The sequence below is a fragment of the Xiphias gladius genome, chromosome 11 (assembly GCF_016859285.1).
Source record: "Xiphias gladius isolate SHS-SW01 ecotype Sanya breed wild chromosome 11, ASM1685928v1, whole genome shotgun sequence".
In the NCBI taxonomy this organism is placed as follows: Eukaryota; Metazoa; Chordata; class Actinopteri; order Istiophoriformes; family Xiphiidae; genus Xiphias; species Xiphias gladius.
In genome coordinates, this window is record NC_053410.1 from 17988187 (window position 1) to 18005950 (window position 17764).

Here is a 17764-nt window from a genome sequence, read left to right on the forward strand (position 1 = left end):
AAATGTCTGATATCAACTGAAATACACTGTTTAGAAAACTTGGGAGCTGAAATTTAAAACTGGAGCTGAAAGAGTCCATTAGCTGAAGGAGCTGAGACCTGAAACATGAGGTTGAAACAGCTGAAAGGAAATATATATACTGCCAAAGCTGGAAGTAGAAATAAAATGCCTTAAAACTATGAAAGTAGAAATCCTTTGTATTAATATCAGACAGATGAACTGCATCCGGAAAGAGCTGAAGGTTTGAATTTCTTAACCACTAAAATGGAAAAAAATATGTCTGAGTTGTGTGTGTGTGTGTGTGTGTGTGTGCGTGTGTGTGTGTGCGTGTGTGTGTGTGTGTGTGATTGTTTGTGTGTGTGGAGATAGAAACGGCTCAATGTTGTTATTGTCAGGGCAGAACTGAGGTACCACTCAAACAAGACACCTCGACTCAAATATTATATGGATTTCATACTGCTGGAATTTCTTAACAGTGAGCTTCAGAAGGCTTTGCTGAAGATGTTCATGTATCATTTCTGTCTATAATGTGAAAAATTGACTGAGCTATCACAGTTTTAAAAGTGTCCACATTTGTGTTTTTGTTCAAGAGTGGGAGAGGTCAGTCAACTTTGGAGTCTATGGAGCAGCTGAGGGCTCCTCTTGTTGCCCAAAGGTTGACAATTCAAAAACCGTGTGTGTCCTTATTGCTTAAGAAGTCACACTGTTTGAAAGAGCACAAAATAGTCCACAATTTGATGTATAAATTGTGTGTGAGAAGTGAAAGATGTGTGAGCTGAGGAACAAAATTTTTATAGAAGCAGAGCAGCTAAAGTTTAGAGTGGGTGACGTCACGCACCCACTCTAAACTTCAGCTGTTCAGCTGTCTAAACCGCTCCCATAGACCAACATTATTAACTCAAAAACTGTCAGAAATAAACATGAAACCTAAAAGATGTTTAGGTTTGAAAAACTGCACAAGATATCAAAAAGCTCAATACAAGTTTAGTTGTTACCCGTTTAAAGCTTAAATGTAGTCCCTAGCTGAAAGTATGCCAACGTAGCTGAATTTCAAAGTGGAGAAAGTTTTAGAGGATCTGAACGTTCTCTCCATTCATTTGAATGGCAGAAATTTATTTAGAAAAAGCTTAATATTTAAAAAATTATAACTTGTAGAAAAAAGTTGAATACAAGCAGATTTGTCCTGAAAAGGCTGCAAATTTTAATGAATGGTTTCTGCAGCTGAAAGTATGCGGAGGAAGTTAGCTACCGAAAAAAAAGTACAGAAGAAAAAAAATGGCGGAGCAGGCTAACAGTGGTGAAAAGTTACTTTAATTAGTGTGAATGCTCAGGATTCACACTAATAAAAGTAACTTTTAGATTGATCACTAACCACTATAAACACCATATGAAATCACTATCAACCTTTAGCTGAATAGCACAGTAACACTATTTTGAAAATCTTATAGTTAAGTCATTATAAGTGATCGATGTGGGCATAAATTTGATAAATACATGAATACTGTGATACTGTAGGTTTGTCTTCTACTGGCTTTTGCTCAATCGCACCACTGATCACTAACTAAGAATGATACAATATACCATGGAATAAATTCTGTCAGATGACATGAGGTTAATCCACGCGCTCCCGGTGCAGGTTAAAACAACCTCTCACCGTTGACAGTTTTCATGTTGTTTTGACTTTTAGAACTGAAAGAATCATTTCACACAGGGGCAGTTACAAAATGACCTTTATATTGTTTGTATTTACATAGAATTATGATGAATTAGTCTGTACATCCAGACGTAACTGCATTGTGCCATTCATTAGTAGAATATACTTCCTTACAATATTATATATACAGTGGACAAAGGATGGAAATCCCTACTTTCCTTTGTTTAAATTACATTTAAATCGAATTCATAATGACAAATGTACATAAAACAAGTCAAATAATGAACATACCAAAAGATTTGAGTGTGCAGTTTAGGTTAGACATGCTAGGATTAGTACAATACAGTATACTGTAACTTCTCACTTACATTTTTTAAAATAAATGATAGAACTAAAATGTAAAAAGACTACAGCTGCTGCAGGTTACGGGTTTAATGCACATCTCAAAATGAGTACCACAATAAGCAGTGTGGATTGTCAACCACTGGACATGTCCTGTGGTTTTCATGTACAGATATTGTTTGTACAGTGTATACAGTAGTCTCTACTTATACAGTAGGCCATCCTCCAGTGAGGTGTGCTCAGAGTCTGTTTATAAACTCAGTAATTCTTTAAGCGACTTCAAACGCAGTGGATTAACGTCATCAGTGTACCGCACCTGGCCATGTAAAAGGCTTATATGGATTTGCAGTGTGTGAGAAGTCTTCTCTCACCACCTTTCAAATTATCTCACACAGCTCGTCAGATGCGTGTTTGACAGGTAGAAGGCTAATGATGTAACGACACACCCGGGCGACTGAATTCTTAGTGCCCTATTTAGCCACAGAAACATCTTCATGAGCTATGCTGAAATACTTTGGCATATAGGTAGCTAGGTAAAAAAGACAATGGATTCAGTAAAATGTAACTTAAAAGGTGATGAGTAAAAACTTAGAGAGATAGTCTTGATCCTATTGTTCTGTAATTGCACAAATTGTATCCTGCGCATCAAACCAAGGTGGTGAAACTAATGAATTCAAACAGCAAATCTTCCTCTTTAATGTAGGAAGCAAATGATAAATTATCTCTGCTTGTTATTTCAGCGCATCCCTTAGGATCCTCTACTTATTGGCTTAGTGAAATCCATTGAAAGTCGCATCTACTTGAGTACTGCTTAATGGATTCAATTGAACATGGTGAATATAATCCACACAGTCACACCCAGCACCTCAAGCTCTTCTATGTACAGTAACTCCTTGATGTCTATGTTTATGTTTAGATAAACAACAGTGGACTGGAATGGTAGAAAGTAGGACAGAATGTAGTGTTGAATTAGGCAGAGTTAGGTGGCATTTTTTTTGAGAAAGGTCGAACAACGGTAGTTGATATTTGTGTTGTGGATGGATGCATGCTGGCATGATGAAGCCGAGCCATACATCTACGTTATTTGAAAAAGAGGTGGAACAGCAGAGGCAGAAACAGCAGCAGATAGTTGAGTCCTGGGAGCTGGGAGGCGAAGCTTGTCACATTGCAGTCATCGCTGTAGCAGCAGTGAACTCTGACACCTGGTGCTCTGTAGCCCTGGCTGTTGGCCTGACTGCAGAAAGACTTGTAGGAGCATGACTTCATCACCCCACCTGACAAACAGACAGAAATACAGGTCAGCTAGACTGGTTTAGCATCTGGCTTACACAGAACAACCATTATACATTTAATTAAACGTGTTCAATAGTAAAACATCCCTGGCTGACTGGTTTGGTCGGGCTACAGAGCTATAGTCTTGTTTTTCATTTTCAATTTTTTATTCTGTGACTTTGCCTGTGGGTGTTCAGTATACCCACACTACGTGCCTGACACCAGAATTTAATATGGGGAAACTGTTGCATCTACAATGTATCATTTACAGACAGGATGATGATTTCTGCTGTTGCCCCAGCGTTTGATTATTAATAAGATATATATTATATGTCAAACTCCTGCCTTGTGCAGGTTTAAATTAGGAATATAAATTAACTTATTTTGTGAGGATGAATTGTCTTGGTGCCATGAACACATGGTGTCCTAAATATGGCTATTGATCGAGAAGAAGTAGCAAAGCTGTACGTTCCCTTAAAAGCCTCAGACCCCCTGCTGACCGAGATGTGTCCCCAGACAGCAGCCTCTCCGCCATTAAACACACACAAACAGACCCACACATGATGATACAAAAAGAGTTTTATGTATTTTTAGTTTTGGTAGAATAAAGGTAGAAAGTAAACCAGTAAAAAAAAAAAAAAAAAGGCTACTACACTGTCACTGTTGGACTCACTGTCATGGCCCACCACCACAGCGCAGGCATCAGAGTAGCTGGGACAGGATTTGGAGCCTTGCCGGTTGCAGTCATCATTATTGGAGCCCATACAGGTATAACATCTCAGAGCCTCGCCTGACGGAAACAGAAGAGAAATGCTGCTACAGCACAAGATGTACACTGACTGGACCGGTACAATCAAATGTCATGGCATGTTGACAGAAAACAGTTCAGGGATCTCTAAAGCTTTGTTTTATCTTGATGAAGTAGAGATGTGTGGCATTGAAGATGAAAGAAGGTTCTTTCCGTGGTTTTTAACTCAAACATTTTATTAAAAAAATACAACCATAATGTAATAGTCAATGATCAGGAATATGTGAATAACTTAATTTTGAATGAATTAAAGTCACATAAAACCATATAAACCACTGTTAATTTATCTGGACCTGATGTTATTGCTTCAGTTGATGTGAACTGGTAATTAGGCTATTGAAAGATTCTTCACCATATATCTCAGTGACAGTAAAAAAGTCCCATTCATCATAAATTCAGGGCCCCAACTCCTTTATTAACTCAGGATCTATGGGTTTGACGAGCAGGTAGACACAGGCATAGTAAAATTCCCACATGGCTGGCTCGGATGTGTGACATTGTTCCACAGGAACAGTGAGAGTAAAGTGAGGAGAGAGAACTAGTTACTCACTTTCTTCACACAAATCTTTCCAAATAAAGAATTAAACAGGTGCCGTCAGATTAAAAAACACGTTTCTAACCTTGAGCTAAAGTTTAATGGGTCCACTGCAGCACGTAAAACACTTAAATGTCTCTCTAAAGCTCTCCAGAGGAAGGAGGTGGTTGTTTGAGAACTAACTGACCTTTGAAATATCACTGTAACGCTTACTTTTGAAAACCTCTATCTTTCTCCTAAATTCTAAAATGGGCCTTCAGAAACTGCCTTTAATTCCGCTTCTTAAGAGGATCAAACAAAGCTGGACTTATAGGAAAAACATTCTTGACTGCAGCACCTCTCTTGTTTCAGCAATCAAAATAAAATCCTTCGAGAGCAAAAGTGTCTTTTAACATTCAGTTCTGTTGGCGGGAGAACTTAAAAAGTTGAACAGACACACAAAGTGTTGTTTCCATACAGTTATAGACCAGAGAGGTGAAATTTTCTAATCAAACCAACAAATCCAGTAAGAAATTGCCGAAATGTCAGACTTTCAATCCTTTTACTGACAAAATCACAACATTCATAGTTAAACGGTCACAACAACAGAAAACCATAATTCTTGTATGAATTTGAGTGGTTGGTCTTTTTTTCTATTTGGCTGCTTGTGTGCTCTTCTGTGCTTTAACATGGCATATAAATGTTGCCTGCTGTTTGTAGATGACCCCAATCTATCCCTACAGCACAGCCGCTCTACACACATGCTTTAAGTATTAGCCTCCAGGCCTATTAAGAGATTAACTGCTGGGATTGCATGCTAGTTAGAGGATGACAGTCTGTAGTGAGGCAAAATGCAGGAGCATTACCAGAGAAATTAACAGCAATTAGCAAACTTGTCATTAATAAAGTGTCATCATTGGGCCTTACAGTAAAATAGTGTGATTAGAGTTACAAAACATGCCAGGCATTTTCTGAGAAATAAAGAACTGTAGCACTGTTATGTCCAATATTTCCTGTCCCGAGGTCTGAAAGCAGAGCCATATTGGACAGTTACTGACTCAAAAGGTTCATGCCTCTCACAAAAAAACTAAAATTCAGAAGAGCAATAAGTGTTTACTATACTCGGAAATTCAAGAGTGGCAAGGGAGAAGAGTCCCTGAAGAGAGACAACCAACCAAGTTCAAATGACAGGTGGACGGAGGATCTAGCAGTGAGGAGGAAAGGATAAAAAAGAAGATGAAAAAAGAAGGGATATAGAAGAAAACCCCAAGTCCTTACTGTTGGTTACTAGCAGGATCAGGGAAAGCAGGAGCAGCGGACAGTACTGGACAGCTCTCATGGCGCCGGTTTTCCTTGGTCGTCCTGATCACACAATAAAAAGCAGGTTGTTTGCTCCCCCTGAGCTTAATCTGCGCTATCAGATGAGCTAATATCCCCCTCCTGCACCGACCAGGAGATTACCAGCCCCTCCACTGGGGCCCGCCGTGTCCGTAGTTGCTTCTTCAGCCTTGATGGGCAAAAGATGCGCACTAGGATTCATCCTGCACCTTTCACCTGACCACTCTGTTCTAGCCACACCCATCCTGAGTCTGGCTCCTGCCTTTCTTGTCCCTGTCCCCACCTGGTCCCGCCCTTACATACGTCACACTGCTGCACCAGGTGTGACCACTACGAAACCGATCTCTTCATTTAGCTGCATTGTGGCCCTAAAGGTGTCCATTTGTTTTTTTCAGGGCCAGGTTGATTTGCCATGGGATGATTCTTGTCCTTTAATTTGTCTGTGAGAGAACAGTGTAAACTGTATTTGGCAACATTTTGTCACCGCTTATGTAGATATGCCTTTATTCCATAGGGATGTATCTGATGTAAATGTTGCAGCTACTTCAGTTGGACATTTGGAAAGATTAATTCTGTATCTAGAGTTACAAGTCAGAGATTGTGCATTACAGTTCCGAGAATTGCAGTAAATCATTTCAGGTTGGCTGTCATCTGTCCAAATGACGCTTTTTGTAAATATGTCATACTAGTTGCTGCCACGATACAGTGCTGCTGTATTTGTCAAAAACTTTATAAACATTGCTATCATCTCTTTATCTGACATACCCCCACAGCCCTGTCAGTTGAAGTCAAGTACTCGCTCAGTGACACCACTGATCATGTTCTAAATATGTTCTTTCGACTGGATTTTCAACTGGATCTTATTTACCACTATTTATTAAATAAAAGCTGAAATACCGTCAGTACTTCCTCTTCATACCAGACTGTGTGATCTTTGAATTGTTTATGTTTATGCTTGGTCTGGAAGTTTATACTGCTACGACTTCCAGTTGCAGAAGTTTGATTTTCAAAACTTTATCCATCATTTTCGGTGATCTATTTCAACTTCGCTGCTTGCTTTTAAGTAGTTTTCACAAAGTCAGTCACAACACTTGGTGTGACGACATGTTCTGTGCAGTTGGGTTGTTGTAGCTGGTTGTTTATTGGTTGTTGTGGCAATAATGTAATATCCTAAAGATCATCCTCACATCAATTTGTAATTCTATTTGTGTTTGTTTTTTCCTCCTACACACAAAAATGTCAACAAATGTGTATATTTTACCCAATCATAATTTTTGTTCTTTCAAATTAGCATCTTTCCAGATAGTCCCCGGGGAACGGCAGAAGTATCCACTGTGGTACGTGTACATATCTTGTTTCCTCAGAAGCTGAGTGGAAGAAGGCTTTTGTCAAATGATCGTAATCACATCTTCATCCTGATTTATTAGTGGTCATGACACGTCAACTGAACTCACTTTCACCAAATTTCCAACAAAACACAAATGCAGGAAAAAAAAATATGAGCCATTGGATCATGGAGTGCAATATTTTACATGGAGGCCCATCTAAAATGTTATGCAGGGAAAGAAGCAGAGTATATCCAGTATGCTGTATTGCCATCTTTTATTGCACTTTGTAAGCAGATGCTGTACAGTAGCTGTGCAGAGAAGTTATTCCTCAGTGCAACACAACGACCATAGAAGGACTAGGACATATCCATCCAAAATTAAATTACTCCTGGTCACAACTGAATACAGTCACGATTAGTTTGCTTTATATCAAAATAAAATCCAAAAAATAAAGTCCCACGATTTCATCGAGAAAGCTATGACAAGTATGACAAATATCTACAAGGTTACATGAGGAAAGCAGACTGAGGATGACAGAATAACTATCAAAAATGCAGATACTTGGAACTCCCTACAGTATATACAAACATTAACATTACAACTTTTCCTTTCTCTTTCACATGCAATAAGCCAGTGTGATAGTTTGTGTTCTCTTAGTGGTATATCAACATATTATGAATGAATCTAACTCTCTGGTACTCTTTTATCAAAGTCTATCTTTCTCTTATGTAATGAGGAGACAACAACAAGAGTGGGTAAACAGTCTTCTCCCTCAATGGCTGTCATGGCAACATCGTTATAGATCATTTCACCCAAAAACGACACTCTCACTTTCTCGTTATCATACACACGGCCACACAGACACACTCATTAGTGATATGGTAAATTTTCTAAAACTTTAAACCAGACCCCTGATACAGTACGATACACTGACACATCAAAAATGTACAGAGTGACTAAGAAGAAGCCATTCCTGTGGATCTGTATACACAAAGTCAGTAGGAAATAAAATCCCAAGACCACTTTGGCCTTAGATGTCCATCAGTCCATGGAAGAGCAATAAATATTACTGATCTGGTTCATTTTCCCAGTAGTTTTTCCACAACCACTCCTCTTCTCTTTGAGATTTGGCCTTGGTGTGGCGTGGCCCTAACTCTTCCCCATCTTGGCGATCAGCTCATCACAGATCTTTGTCAGCTCCTCGATCTCTTTGTTCTGTAAAACAATAGTTAAATTACAGTTTATATACTTGTTTGAAGGGATTTTTTTTTTCTGAATTCATATCTTTTTACATCCGACCCCACCACTGACTTTTTGCTCCAGAGTGCGCTCCAGAGAGTCCACTTTCATCTGCTCCTTCCTCAGACTGGCCTGGTAGGCAGCCTGCTCCTGCTTTGCCTTGGTTCGTACCTGAGCTATCTCTGCATTGGCCCTGGAAACACAGTAGTAGTAATACAGTGAGAATCAAGTCACCTCTCCATAACTCCCACAAGTTTTTGATGTCTTATGAAAGCAAAACCTCACATTTGCAAACCCAATAGAGAATTAATCTTTAGAAATTCCAAACAGATGAAATATATGTAATGTATAGAAACAGCTAATTACATTGGCATATCAGAACATTTCCGCTGGGTATTGAGTTATTGTGTAGTTAGTGTATTGTGGTGATTTCCCTTTGGGGAAAAACTACACAGTTGTTTTAGAACAAAAATGAGATAATGAGAGTCTGCACAGACTTACTTGTCTAGTTTCTCCTCTGCATGAATCTTCAGGGCTTGATAGCGCTGTTCCTCCTTACGGACTCTGGACAGATACTCCTGAGCACACTTCTTCAGAACCTCTTCATTCTGAACAGAGTGAGAAATAATTTAATTGCTTGCCATAAGGCTGTCGACATGAGTTACAAGGCCGGTCATGCTGAAAACACTTATTAGTCACCTTGCGGAAGCCCTCCAGCACATCTTTCATCTTCTCATAACGTCGGAAGAGGTCAGCCAGAGACTTTTCTACGGAGTTGAGGTCGGCCAAGGCCTGGTCCTTCTCCATGATCAGCTGCTGGATGGTGTGGTGGGAGAGAGACTTCTCTTTCTGGTCATCCTCTGACGGACACACACAAATATACTGTAGATCAGATCACCAATCTATTTACTGAGGAGTCTGCTGTAGTGGGCACATACACAGTTTAAAGACCTACACCAACACACATACGTACAAACAAGCACTTTATTTTTGACGATATATTGAAATGGACTTGTGAATTGGTATGATTCAACAGCATTTTATACTACACTTAGAAATATTTCTGTTAAACCAGTGCAGCATGCAAACAAAAACACTGGACAATGGGAAAGTTAAAGAGACCTGCAAACTACAGAGACAGAGCTGGAGACTGGTTTGCTTTGAGTGGCTTCTAGACCCTTCAGTATCATGAAAAAACTCCCACAGTATGTCAACCCCCTCCAAGCCTTCCCTTTCCTGTCCTATCACAAGCGTAGATGGCCAACCTGCTTTACTAACTGCATGAATGACGCAACCCTCTATAGTACAGAAACAAAGTGCAGATTTGCCCGTAAAGGTTTCCAGTGTAAATATGTACATCAAAAAGGTTTCGATCAAATTTCTATAATGTTGTACTGAATATCAGCAAATGAGAGATCACATAAAGGGCAGCTGAATAGAAAATGCCAAAAGCTTCTGTCCTTTTCACCCATTAAAAAATAAATACGTCTCAACATACAGGATGAAATGCAACAAAATGGACAAACAAATGACACTGGATGAGATGAAGAAAGTGAGCACATCTGCTCCCCTCTCTGACGGACGGATGGAGAGATGTGAGCTGACACAAACCAATGAAGGACAAGTCCTCATTACTCACCTGGCATGCCTGTCAGGGTTATCAAATAGTAAAGGGCAAAGATAGGAGCAAAACAGAAAAGAAGGGACTGTGTTAAGTCAAGCTGGGAGGGCAAGACACGTGAGAGAGCCGAGTGTTAGACACAAGCAGAGACAGATTGTTCCTTTTTGTGACAGTGCTTTAATGAGAACAGGAAAAAAATTAGATGGCAGCGAAAATAAAATCATCAAGAATGTCCAGAGGTGGCGTAGAAGATGTATGTGAGGACAGGAATAATACACAGAGTCAGCTTGCAGTGGAATTTAATGAGTCCAGAGAAGCTGGACACGAGTGGGCAAAAGGTGAGCCCTTCCCCCTCCAGTGACATTAGGATTCAGTTCATATCGATCAAACATAAAAGCAAGCAAATAGCAAAGCTAGCTTGTATCAGAGGATAAAAAAATACTTTGCTCTCTGAAATCAGTGGCAATGGAGTAAGGTACAAAAAAGAACTTGTACGTATATTTTGCTCAGTTTGCAAATAAACAAGTGCAGCAGAGATTGGGGAACAAAAGTAATTGATTTAAAAATAAAATTCATGTGCAATGAAAAGGCAGAGGGTACAGAAACCTGTGACCAGTACTTGGGTCTTGTTAGCAAATGGAAACCTGTATTTAAAATTGAACTCACCTATCATCTGTGCAATTGTCTTCTCATACTCCGCAACAATTCTCCTATGGATGAGAAATTGTAGATCATCAGTATATAGATGGGTTTATATCAGTATAAATATACATGTCTCTAAAACAATCTTATTTTATGCAATTCATATATTTGCCTCCACCAATGATTATAGAGATTTGTTTATACACCTGTCCATTAGCAAAATACCTAAGTAAAAACATACAGCTGGAATTGGGTGGGTATTAGTCAGATAGCTCTGGATCTGACACTACAGCCAGACAATTTGTGCTGTGGGTCATAATTTTGATATAACGCTCATATGCTGCTGGCAACATCTGATATTAGAAAGACCAAGCTCTGTTGACCAAGTTAAGTTTTTATTTTTTTATTTGTCTACACTTTGCCTCCAGTTTCCATCTGAGTCTACCCTCCAAGCCAAGGAGGTAAGAGGTAAGAGGATTAATTAGCCATGCCTCCCCTTTAGCCTCTTAGCCCCCCCCCCCGGACCCAATCAGTCAAATGAAGTAAGCTCTGTTTTATCCACACTAACTGAGCTGTGGCCAGCTGGACCCACACCCACCACCTGCTGACAGAGAAGATGGTTTCAGCACTGCATATCTCTATCTCCTTTTGTGAGACATAGATTGATGATCTGTAGTTAATCCCAGTTTTGAGCTGTCGTCAGGCGGTCGGTGGTTTATAATCCAAATAACAGCAACTAGTTGCTGGGGGATGTAATATTTTCCCATGCAGCGCAGACTTTTTAACTTTTAAAAGATATCAGCCACATCTATTTCTCTATTCTCTACCACTAACACTAGTGCTGATTATAAGATGGACTTGTTTGACTGGCTCTCCACTCTGCAGTTAACCATGGCTTTATTTGTCAGTTTATGCTTGATAAACCAACTGAATAATCCATTATCACCGATAAATGGTGATAATGGATGAAGGCACTAAGCATCATGACACAGTACTGTTCGACAGAAACACAGGAAGGTGTTAAATCCATGCTGTTGTGTATGGGTGGGACCTCACTGTGATGTAAGTGATGACAACCCAAGGTGCTACTTCTTACCTCATCTCCACCACTTCCTGCCGGCTGTCTTCATACTTCCTCTGCCACTCCAGCACTTCTTTCTCCTTTGCCACAATCTGAGGAGGGTGCCAAAATTGTCAAGTAAAGTGTGATAAGTTAAATTGAAGTATAAACAGTAATTATGACTTGTAGAATAAAACGTATTTTTGGGGCACCTCTTCTCGTGCAATTCCCAACGAGTGGTCCAGATCCCTGGGCAGGTGGGGGCTCTCCCCTTCGATGTAGCTGGTGCTGGTGGTCCTGGTGTACAGCGAGTTCTTGGACACAGCACTCTCTACTGGAGATGACACATCTCTGTGCTTCTTCCAGGAATCAAAGGAGAGGAGGGAGAGGAAAGGAAACATAACCAGTTACAAACCAGACTGAGCTACAGATGGGACACCCTCACCTCGGCCCGCACGCACATTCTCAACAGGATTCCTGAACCAAACCGCAAGGCAGCATCTAACTATATCAAAATGTACCACACAGCAAAATCAATATGTAAATGAGGCAGGGTAGTGATGGTCCTGAAGACTTGGCCAGCTGCCACATGATTGGATGAACAGTCTTCATAGCCACAGTATTAGCCAAGTGATTGGCTGATGCTGCCCCCAGCTGAGCGGTTATGATCACCTGCTAATTGCAGTAGCTTGAATGTGATTGGGTCCAGGCAAGGCACAGGAGAAGGAGGGCAGCAGTTGATACAGCAAGGACTGCATCATATACGGGGAGGATGGGGTAGCGAACTTGGCAGCATGGGAAATAGATGTTAGTCTCATTTTAAAGCAAACAGCACCATACTGAGCTGGTCTTACCTGTTACTGCTAGAATTATTGCCAAGTTTTTTTTACAATTACAAAGACTATGGTGTTAGGTGAACTGGTTCACCTAACAATGGTGTTAGGTGAACCAGAAAATTCATAGGATTTATCATTAGAAAGACTTTGACTTTAGATAGAGTGTTGAAGTGGACTGTGAGACACTACAAACCAAAGTATTTACTCATATGTTCATGTGACCATTGCAATTTATGACAGTACTCTACTAACAACAACTCCTCACACAAAACATTATGCCGAAATGCAAAAACAGTGTTTGTTCTACTGCCATTTCTGGTCCCCTCAAACTCTGTTCTGAAAGGGATTTAGTGATCCTTGGGAGAGCTGGATTACTGGAGGATTTGATGAAATGGTGGGGGCTCACGGGGGACAAAAAGACTGAGATCCACTAATACGTGGAAACGAGAGTGAAGTGTTTGGTCTGGCTGGAGCAGTAATACCATCATTCCACTGAAGGTAAAGACTGGTCAAGTTCAGGTAACCATGGACCTCTTTTGCTTTTAGCCAGGTACTGAATGGGCTTACCCTCCAGATCATCCTGGATCACATGTCTAGTAAACTGCAAACATTTTAACGTCGCTTTCAGGAGAACTATGGACAAAAATCACACAGACTTGAGGAAAAGCTATTTAATGAAGACACCAGACGGCAAATGAAGGGAGACCTTGAAAAGGGGCTCAGACTTTCTGTATCTTGGACTTCTGGGGTCTACAGGAGCTAGAATATACAGTGCAGTCTGTAGGTATTTGGACAGTCATTTTTGCACTGTACTCCAGCACTAGGAGGGTAAAGTGCTGAATTTCAGCTTTAATTATGGGGCATTTATATCAAAACTGGGTAAAATGTGTAGGAATGGTAGCCCTATCATTTGCTACACTGTAAAAAAAATTGGAGTACTATGTATTAAAGGCCCGTTCCTACACTCTTAACCAATTTAGATGTGAATGCCTTTAGTCACCTTTAAAGATGAAAGTCAGTACTTTAACCTCATAGTTATTTCAAATCCAGTATGCTTGTGAACTGAGCCAGACGCAATGAAATATGTGATTATGACCAAATACTTGGACTGCACTGTAGTCGGATCAAAACGTGGACAGATCACATGGATAATGTTACTCTTACTTTGAATAAGGGCGAACCATTGATATTCCACCGCCGAGTGCTGGGTTTCTTGAGTCGAGACTGTAAAATGTGTGGGACGACAGCATGAGAAATGGAAGGAAAGGGGACTGGGAAGTGCCTGCCCTGCTCTAACTCTTGAGAGTTTTTCCACTGAGCAAAAACTGCAGATTCACCACTGATCATTAAGCAACGGAAAAATAAAATTTCAGTATTCCGATATCTAGGCATGTGCTGTTTCAACACAGGCCGTCCAACCAGCAGATTCCCAAGTTCCAGCCAAATACCAGCCAAACTGAACACTGACATCTACCTGAAGCAGCTGTTTGTTAGTGCTGTTAGTCTGGGAAAAGGACCAAATCACAAAACAAGAATGTGACTGGGATCTTGTGTGGTGATAGCAAAGCATCAACAAATACATCTAATCCACTTATATCCATATAACTTCTCAGCTGCTGACATTAATTCAAGGGTGAAACATTCCCAGTCACATTCATGCTAATATAAGCATCTCATGAACAGGCAACATGGATATTGCCCAACATGCACAATAAAGGGCAGGGACTAAGAGGGCACAGCACTCTGTTCCTGACGAGTCAAACTGGAAGTGCTCACTGCTAGTAGGGGATGGGAGCTGGACGGATTAAGCCATGTTAGAGATTTCATATGTGGGGACTCGGAAGGCGGCAGGACTGTGGATTTAGCGGTGCAGCCACCATGTTGATAAGGGCATGGGTTCACAGTCACACTCAGAATGGTGTGTTGAGGGAGGAGGATAGTAGGCAGGCTGAGACACACTCATGCACACACATCCGTCACGCGCATATGCCTCTACACACACCTGCTACTACGCAATCGCTCACTGAAGATGCATCTGTGCTCTTGCACAGACACGCTCACACATATTCACACACAAGTACAGCAGGTGCAGGCTGACTCAGCGCAGTACCTGGGGGGTTACAGTGGTGAGGGAGGGACACTGAGAGATGTTTTTGGCTACCTGCAGAGCCTCTATCCTCAGGGCAGCAAGTACCAGCTCCTCCTGGGCCGCACTCATGTGGGGGTTTGGGGGGATTGATGGATTTCAGGTGTAGGGAGGAGGGTTGCGGCCCAGGGATGAGAGAGCAAAGGGAAAACATATAGAAAGTTGAGCACACACACTTGCTGCTGTCTACATTTCACACACCATCAAACTATATCACAAAGTAAGGAGGAAAAAAAAAAGTGGGAAAATGAGTACACAGGATGTAATAAGGTGACACAACGGGATTAACATTCCTACAAAAACACACACCATCACACATCAGGGCAGCAAATGGGCCATCAAAGGCAAGGCCTACAAGGTTTATCAAGAGCGGTCATGTGTGGTCTGTCAACACACCTGTAGTTTTTGGGCGAATGCGGTGGGGTTGGTCTCAGCCAGGTCAGGCTCCAGGTACTGCAGGGGGTCGTCACACTCAGCCAGCCTGTCTAACAGTGGCATGGCCAGGGCGGGAGCAGGGGCCTCCAGGGGGCCCTGGCTAGGGGACTACAAGGGCACCAGGAGGAGTAGGCAGAGGGCAGGGAGGAGCGCAGGGGTCAGCATGGAAAAGCAAGCGCTGAGTGTTTGTTTGAGTGGCAGCATTGGGACCTGAGTCACTGAGTTCAAGCTGGAAACTTGGTGTGGTGAACTGGCTATTTTTTTTATCAGTGACATGGCTTTAATGAGAATCATTATGACTGATGGTGTTCATATTGGAGGGCCAAGTCATGGAGTACAATAAAGCATATGTAGTGTGGCACTCTGTCTCCCCCTTGTGACTAAACAATGACATGGTGTAAATGTTATAAAATCAAAACTGACATATTCTCTTCACATGATGGTGACAAGACACAGAAATGACATATGTGATAATTGACTACTGGGTTTGAATCTTTATAAAGGATTTGTCTCACCTGTTCATCCCTCTCTGTGCTCTGTGTTCGGCTAAGTGACTCGCTTTCTCTCTTCCTGCCTTTGTCCCCAGCAGAGCCCTCAGGACCAGGCCGAGAGCTCAGCACTGGTGTCTTCATACCTGCTGTTATCTGGGCCTCCATCTCCTCAAAACTCCTGCACAGAATGAGAGAAAGAAAGGAGAGAGAAAGAAAGAGAGAGAGAGAGAGAGAGAGAGAGAGAGAGAGAGAGAGAGGGTGAAAAGGGCACATGAACTGTAACATACTGTGTTTAATGGATGAGAGTGTTAATGAAAAACATTGCTAGAAGAGCTGAGCTGCATGCATTATGCAATCAGAATCCATTGGGGTTTACACTTAGAAAACTTGATATACCGGTAAAGTACTGAAAATTTGCCCTGTACAAGTTCCTATGCAGTGAACATACAACATATGAAATACTGCAGAGTAAGAACACATATTTACAAAAAAACATGGTGCAGTAGAGAAGTAGTAGAGTGTCTTGTACCCTGTGCAGGGGGAGGTGGGCTCAGATCCATGTGCACAAGTATTCTTGGTTAAGTTGTCAGATACTGAATCCAGCTTCAGGTACAAAGACGGCTTCTTCACAGACAGTGGCTGTGAAACACACCCGAGAATAAAACATGACTGAATCTTAATTTCACCTGGTTTTTGGTGGCCAAAATCACATACAACATACAAGACATGCAGCTATAAATGAAGAAAGCAAAGCAGTAAAAATTAGACAAACAAACAAAATCTCTGAATTATATCAAATACTCACAGGTGAGGCGGAGCCAATCTTCTCCATGTACTCAATTTCATAGTCTTGCATTGACACAGAGAGACAAAACAAAGTTTTAGATGCAGAGGAACAAATGGGAAGAGATTTCAGCCAGTGTTGAGCTCTGGACTGATGGGATCAGAGGCTGAGGCAGGCTGTCTGTTCTCTGTTTCATCTCTGACCCAGATGGGTTGAGCCAGACAGCCTCTGGGAAGAGGTGGCAATTCTAGGGGTCAGAGGGCAGTAGAGAACTGGGCCAGCAGGCTTATTCACTGCTACAAGAAAAATCAATAACGCTGCCAGATGAATAAAGAGTAAAGTGGCTTATTGCTGTACATGAGGGTCAATCCAAACATAAGCTTTGAATTTCCTTTCAGCACTTCCTGTCTCTGGTATGCTTTGATCTGTGTTAGCATTTGTTTAGACACAGGTGGCTGGAGGAGCAAAAAGGGATCCAAGGGAGTCAGACAGCAATGCCTCACCTAGAGTCTGATGAGGAAGACTGTTCTCATTAACGAAGGAAGTAAGGTCGCATGGCTGAGGGAAGTCTTGTTGGTCAGAGTTAAAATCTGCATCCATGTCATTCAGGGCTGCCCACTTATGACTGGTGGAGGAGGCCAGCTTCTCCTCGTCCGTGGCATGGTCGTCCTGCGGGAGGAGTGAGGGAGGTTCATCTGCAGAAGCAGGATCCTGCAACACAAAAGAGGTGGCAGTGACAGGGTCAGAGGGAAGAGGGAAAAATACAGAAAAAAAATCAATAGAGTCAAACGGGAAAATACAAATGTGGAGCATTAGTTACACACCTGGCATGGGTCTGACAATGGTGACTTCTTTGGCGATCTCTTCACTCTGAAAGTATTACTGAGAAAAAGAAAAATGATCAATCATCAAGATCCAGAGTCACTCAGTCTTCAGTGCACAACTCTTTATTAGATCCCACTTTCACTGGCTAACTCCAAGTATACTGAATATGCCATATATCTCCAACATGTGACTAGACACAAATGCTAAAGTGTGACACTGGCTCTGTAAATAACATTAATGCTTTTGCATACAATGGCAGCATAATTTGCTTAGAGCAACATTACCTAATATGCACTACCTAAACAGTTCTACTTACTGTAATCTATGTGTGGCTGAAATGACCAAACAGTGAAATGTTTGTGAAGAGGGTTTAATCTGTTTAGTAACTAAACAGTGAGGAGTGGTAAATCAACGTCATGTTATGAAGAG

General features: G+C 41.3%; 2 protein-coding genes across 4 annotated transcripts in view; both read right to left on the reverse strand.

Annotated features, from left to right (window-relative positions):
- Nucleotides 1-3076: 3076 nt before the first annotated feature.
- Nucleotides 3077-5929, reverse strand: ly6pge (lymphocyte antigen 6 family member pge). The gene is made up of 3 exons (XM_040139751.1): nucleotides 5869-5929; nucleotides 3942-4058; nucleotides 3077-3270 (listed from the first exon to the last, which is right to left on the reverse strand). Exons 1-3 carry the CDS (start codon nucleotides 5927-5929, stop codon nucleotides 3077-3079), a joined length of 372 nt encoding a protein of 123 aa, XP_039995685.1.
- A 1549-nt stretch (nucleotides 5930-7478) lies between these two features.
- The window catches only part of tacc2 (transforming, acidic coiled-coil containing protein 2), a 45985-nt gene continuing 35699 nt past the window's right edge, over nucleotides 7479-17764 (reverse strand). For 2 of the 3 annotated variants that reach the window (XM_040139201.1, XM_040139200.1), the window contains 14 exons: nucleotides 17335-17392; nucleotides 17014-17221; nucleotides 16532-16575; nucleotides 16256-16365; nucleotides 15751-15904; nucleotides 15197-15343; nucleotides 14765-14857; nucleotides 12031-12177; nucleotides 11855-11931; nucleotides 10783-10826; nucleotides 9195-9355; nucleotides 8997-9103; nucleotides 8568-8688; nucleotides 7480-8471 (listed from right to left, as the gene is read on the reverse strand). In XM_040139201.1, coding sequence (XP_039995135.1) covers nucleotides 8406-8471; nucleotides 8568-8688; nucleotides 8997-9103; nucleotides 9195-9355; nucleotides 10783-10826; nucleotides 11855-11931; nucleotides 12031-12177; nucleotides 14765-14857; nucleotides 15197-15343; nucleotides 15751-15904; nucleotides 16256-16365; nucleotides 16532-16575; nucleotides 17014-17221; nucleotides 17335-17392 — 1537 coding nt within the window. In that variant the 3' untranslated portion in view covers nucleotides 7480-8405. Of the gene's footprint in view, nucleotides 8472-8567; nucleotides 8689-8996; nucleotides 9104-9194; nucleotides 9356-10782; nucleotides 10827-11854; nucleotides 11932-12030; nucleotides 12178-14764; nucleotides 14858-15196; nucleotides 15344-15750; nucleotides 15905-16255; nucleotides 16366-16531; nucleotides 16576-17013; nucleotides 17222-17334; nucleotides 17393-17764 lie in introns of all 3 variants that reach the window. The other variant, XM_040139199.1, reaches the window with a different exon arrangement.

Excerpts from the sequence above, each read along its gene's own strand:
- ly6pge (XM_040139751.1), bottom strand. The coding sequence starts at position 5,929 with ATGAGAGCTGTCCAGTACTGTCCGCTGCTCCTGCTTTCCCTGATCCTG. Across the intron at positions 4,059-5,868 it reads GATCCTGCTAGTAACCAACA|GCGAGGCTCTGAGATGTTAT; the intron begins GTAAGGACTTGG and ends TGTTTCCGTCAG. Across the intron at positions 3,271-3,941 it reads TGTGGTGGTGGGCCATGACA|GTGGGGTGATGAAGTCATGC; the intron begins GTGAGTCCAACA and ends TCTGTTTGTCAG.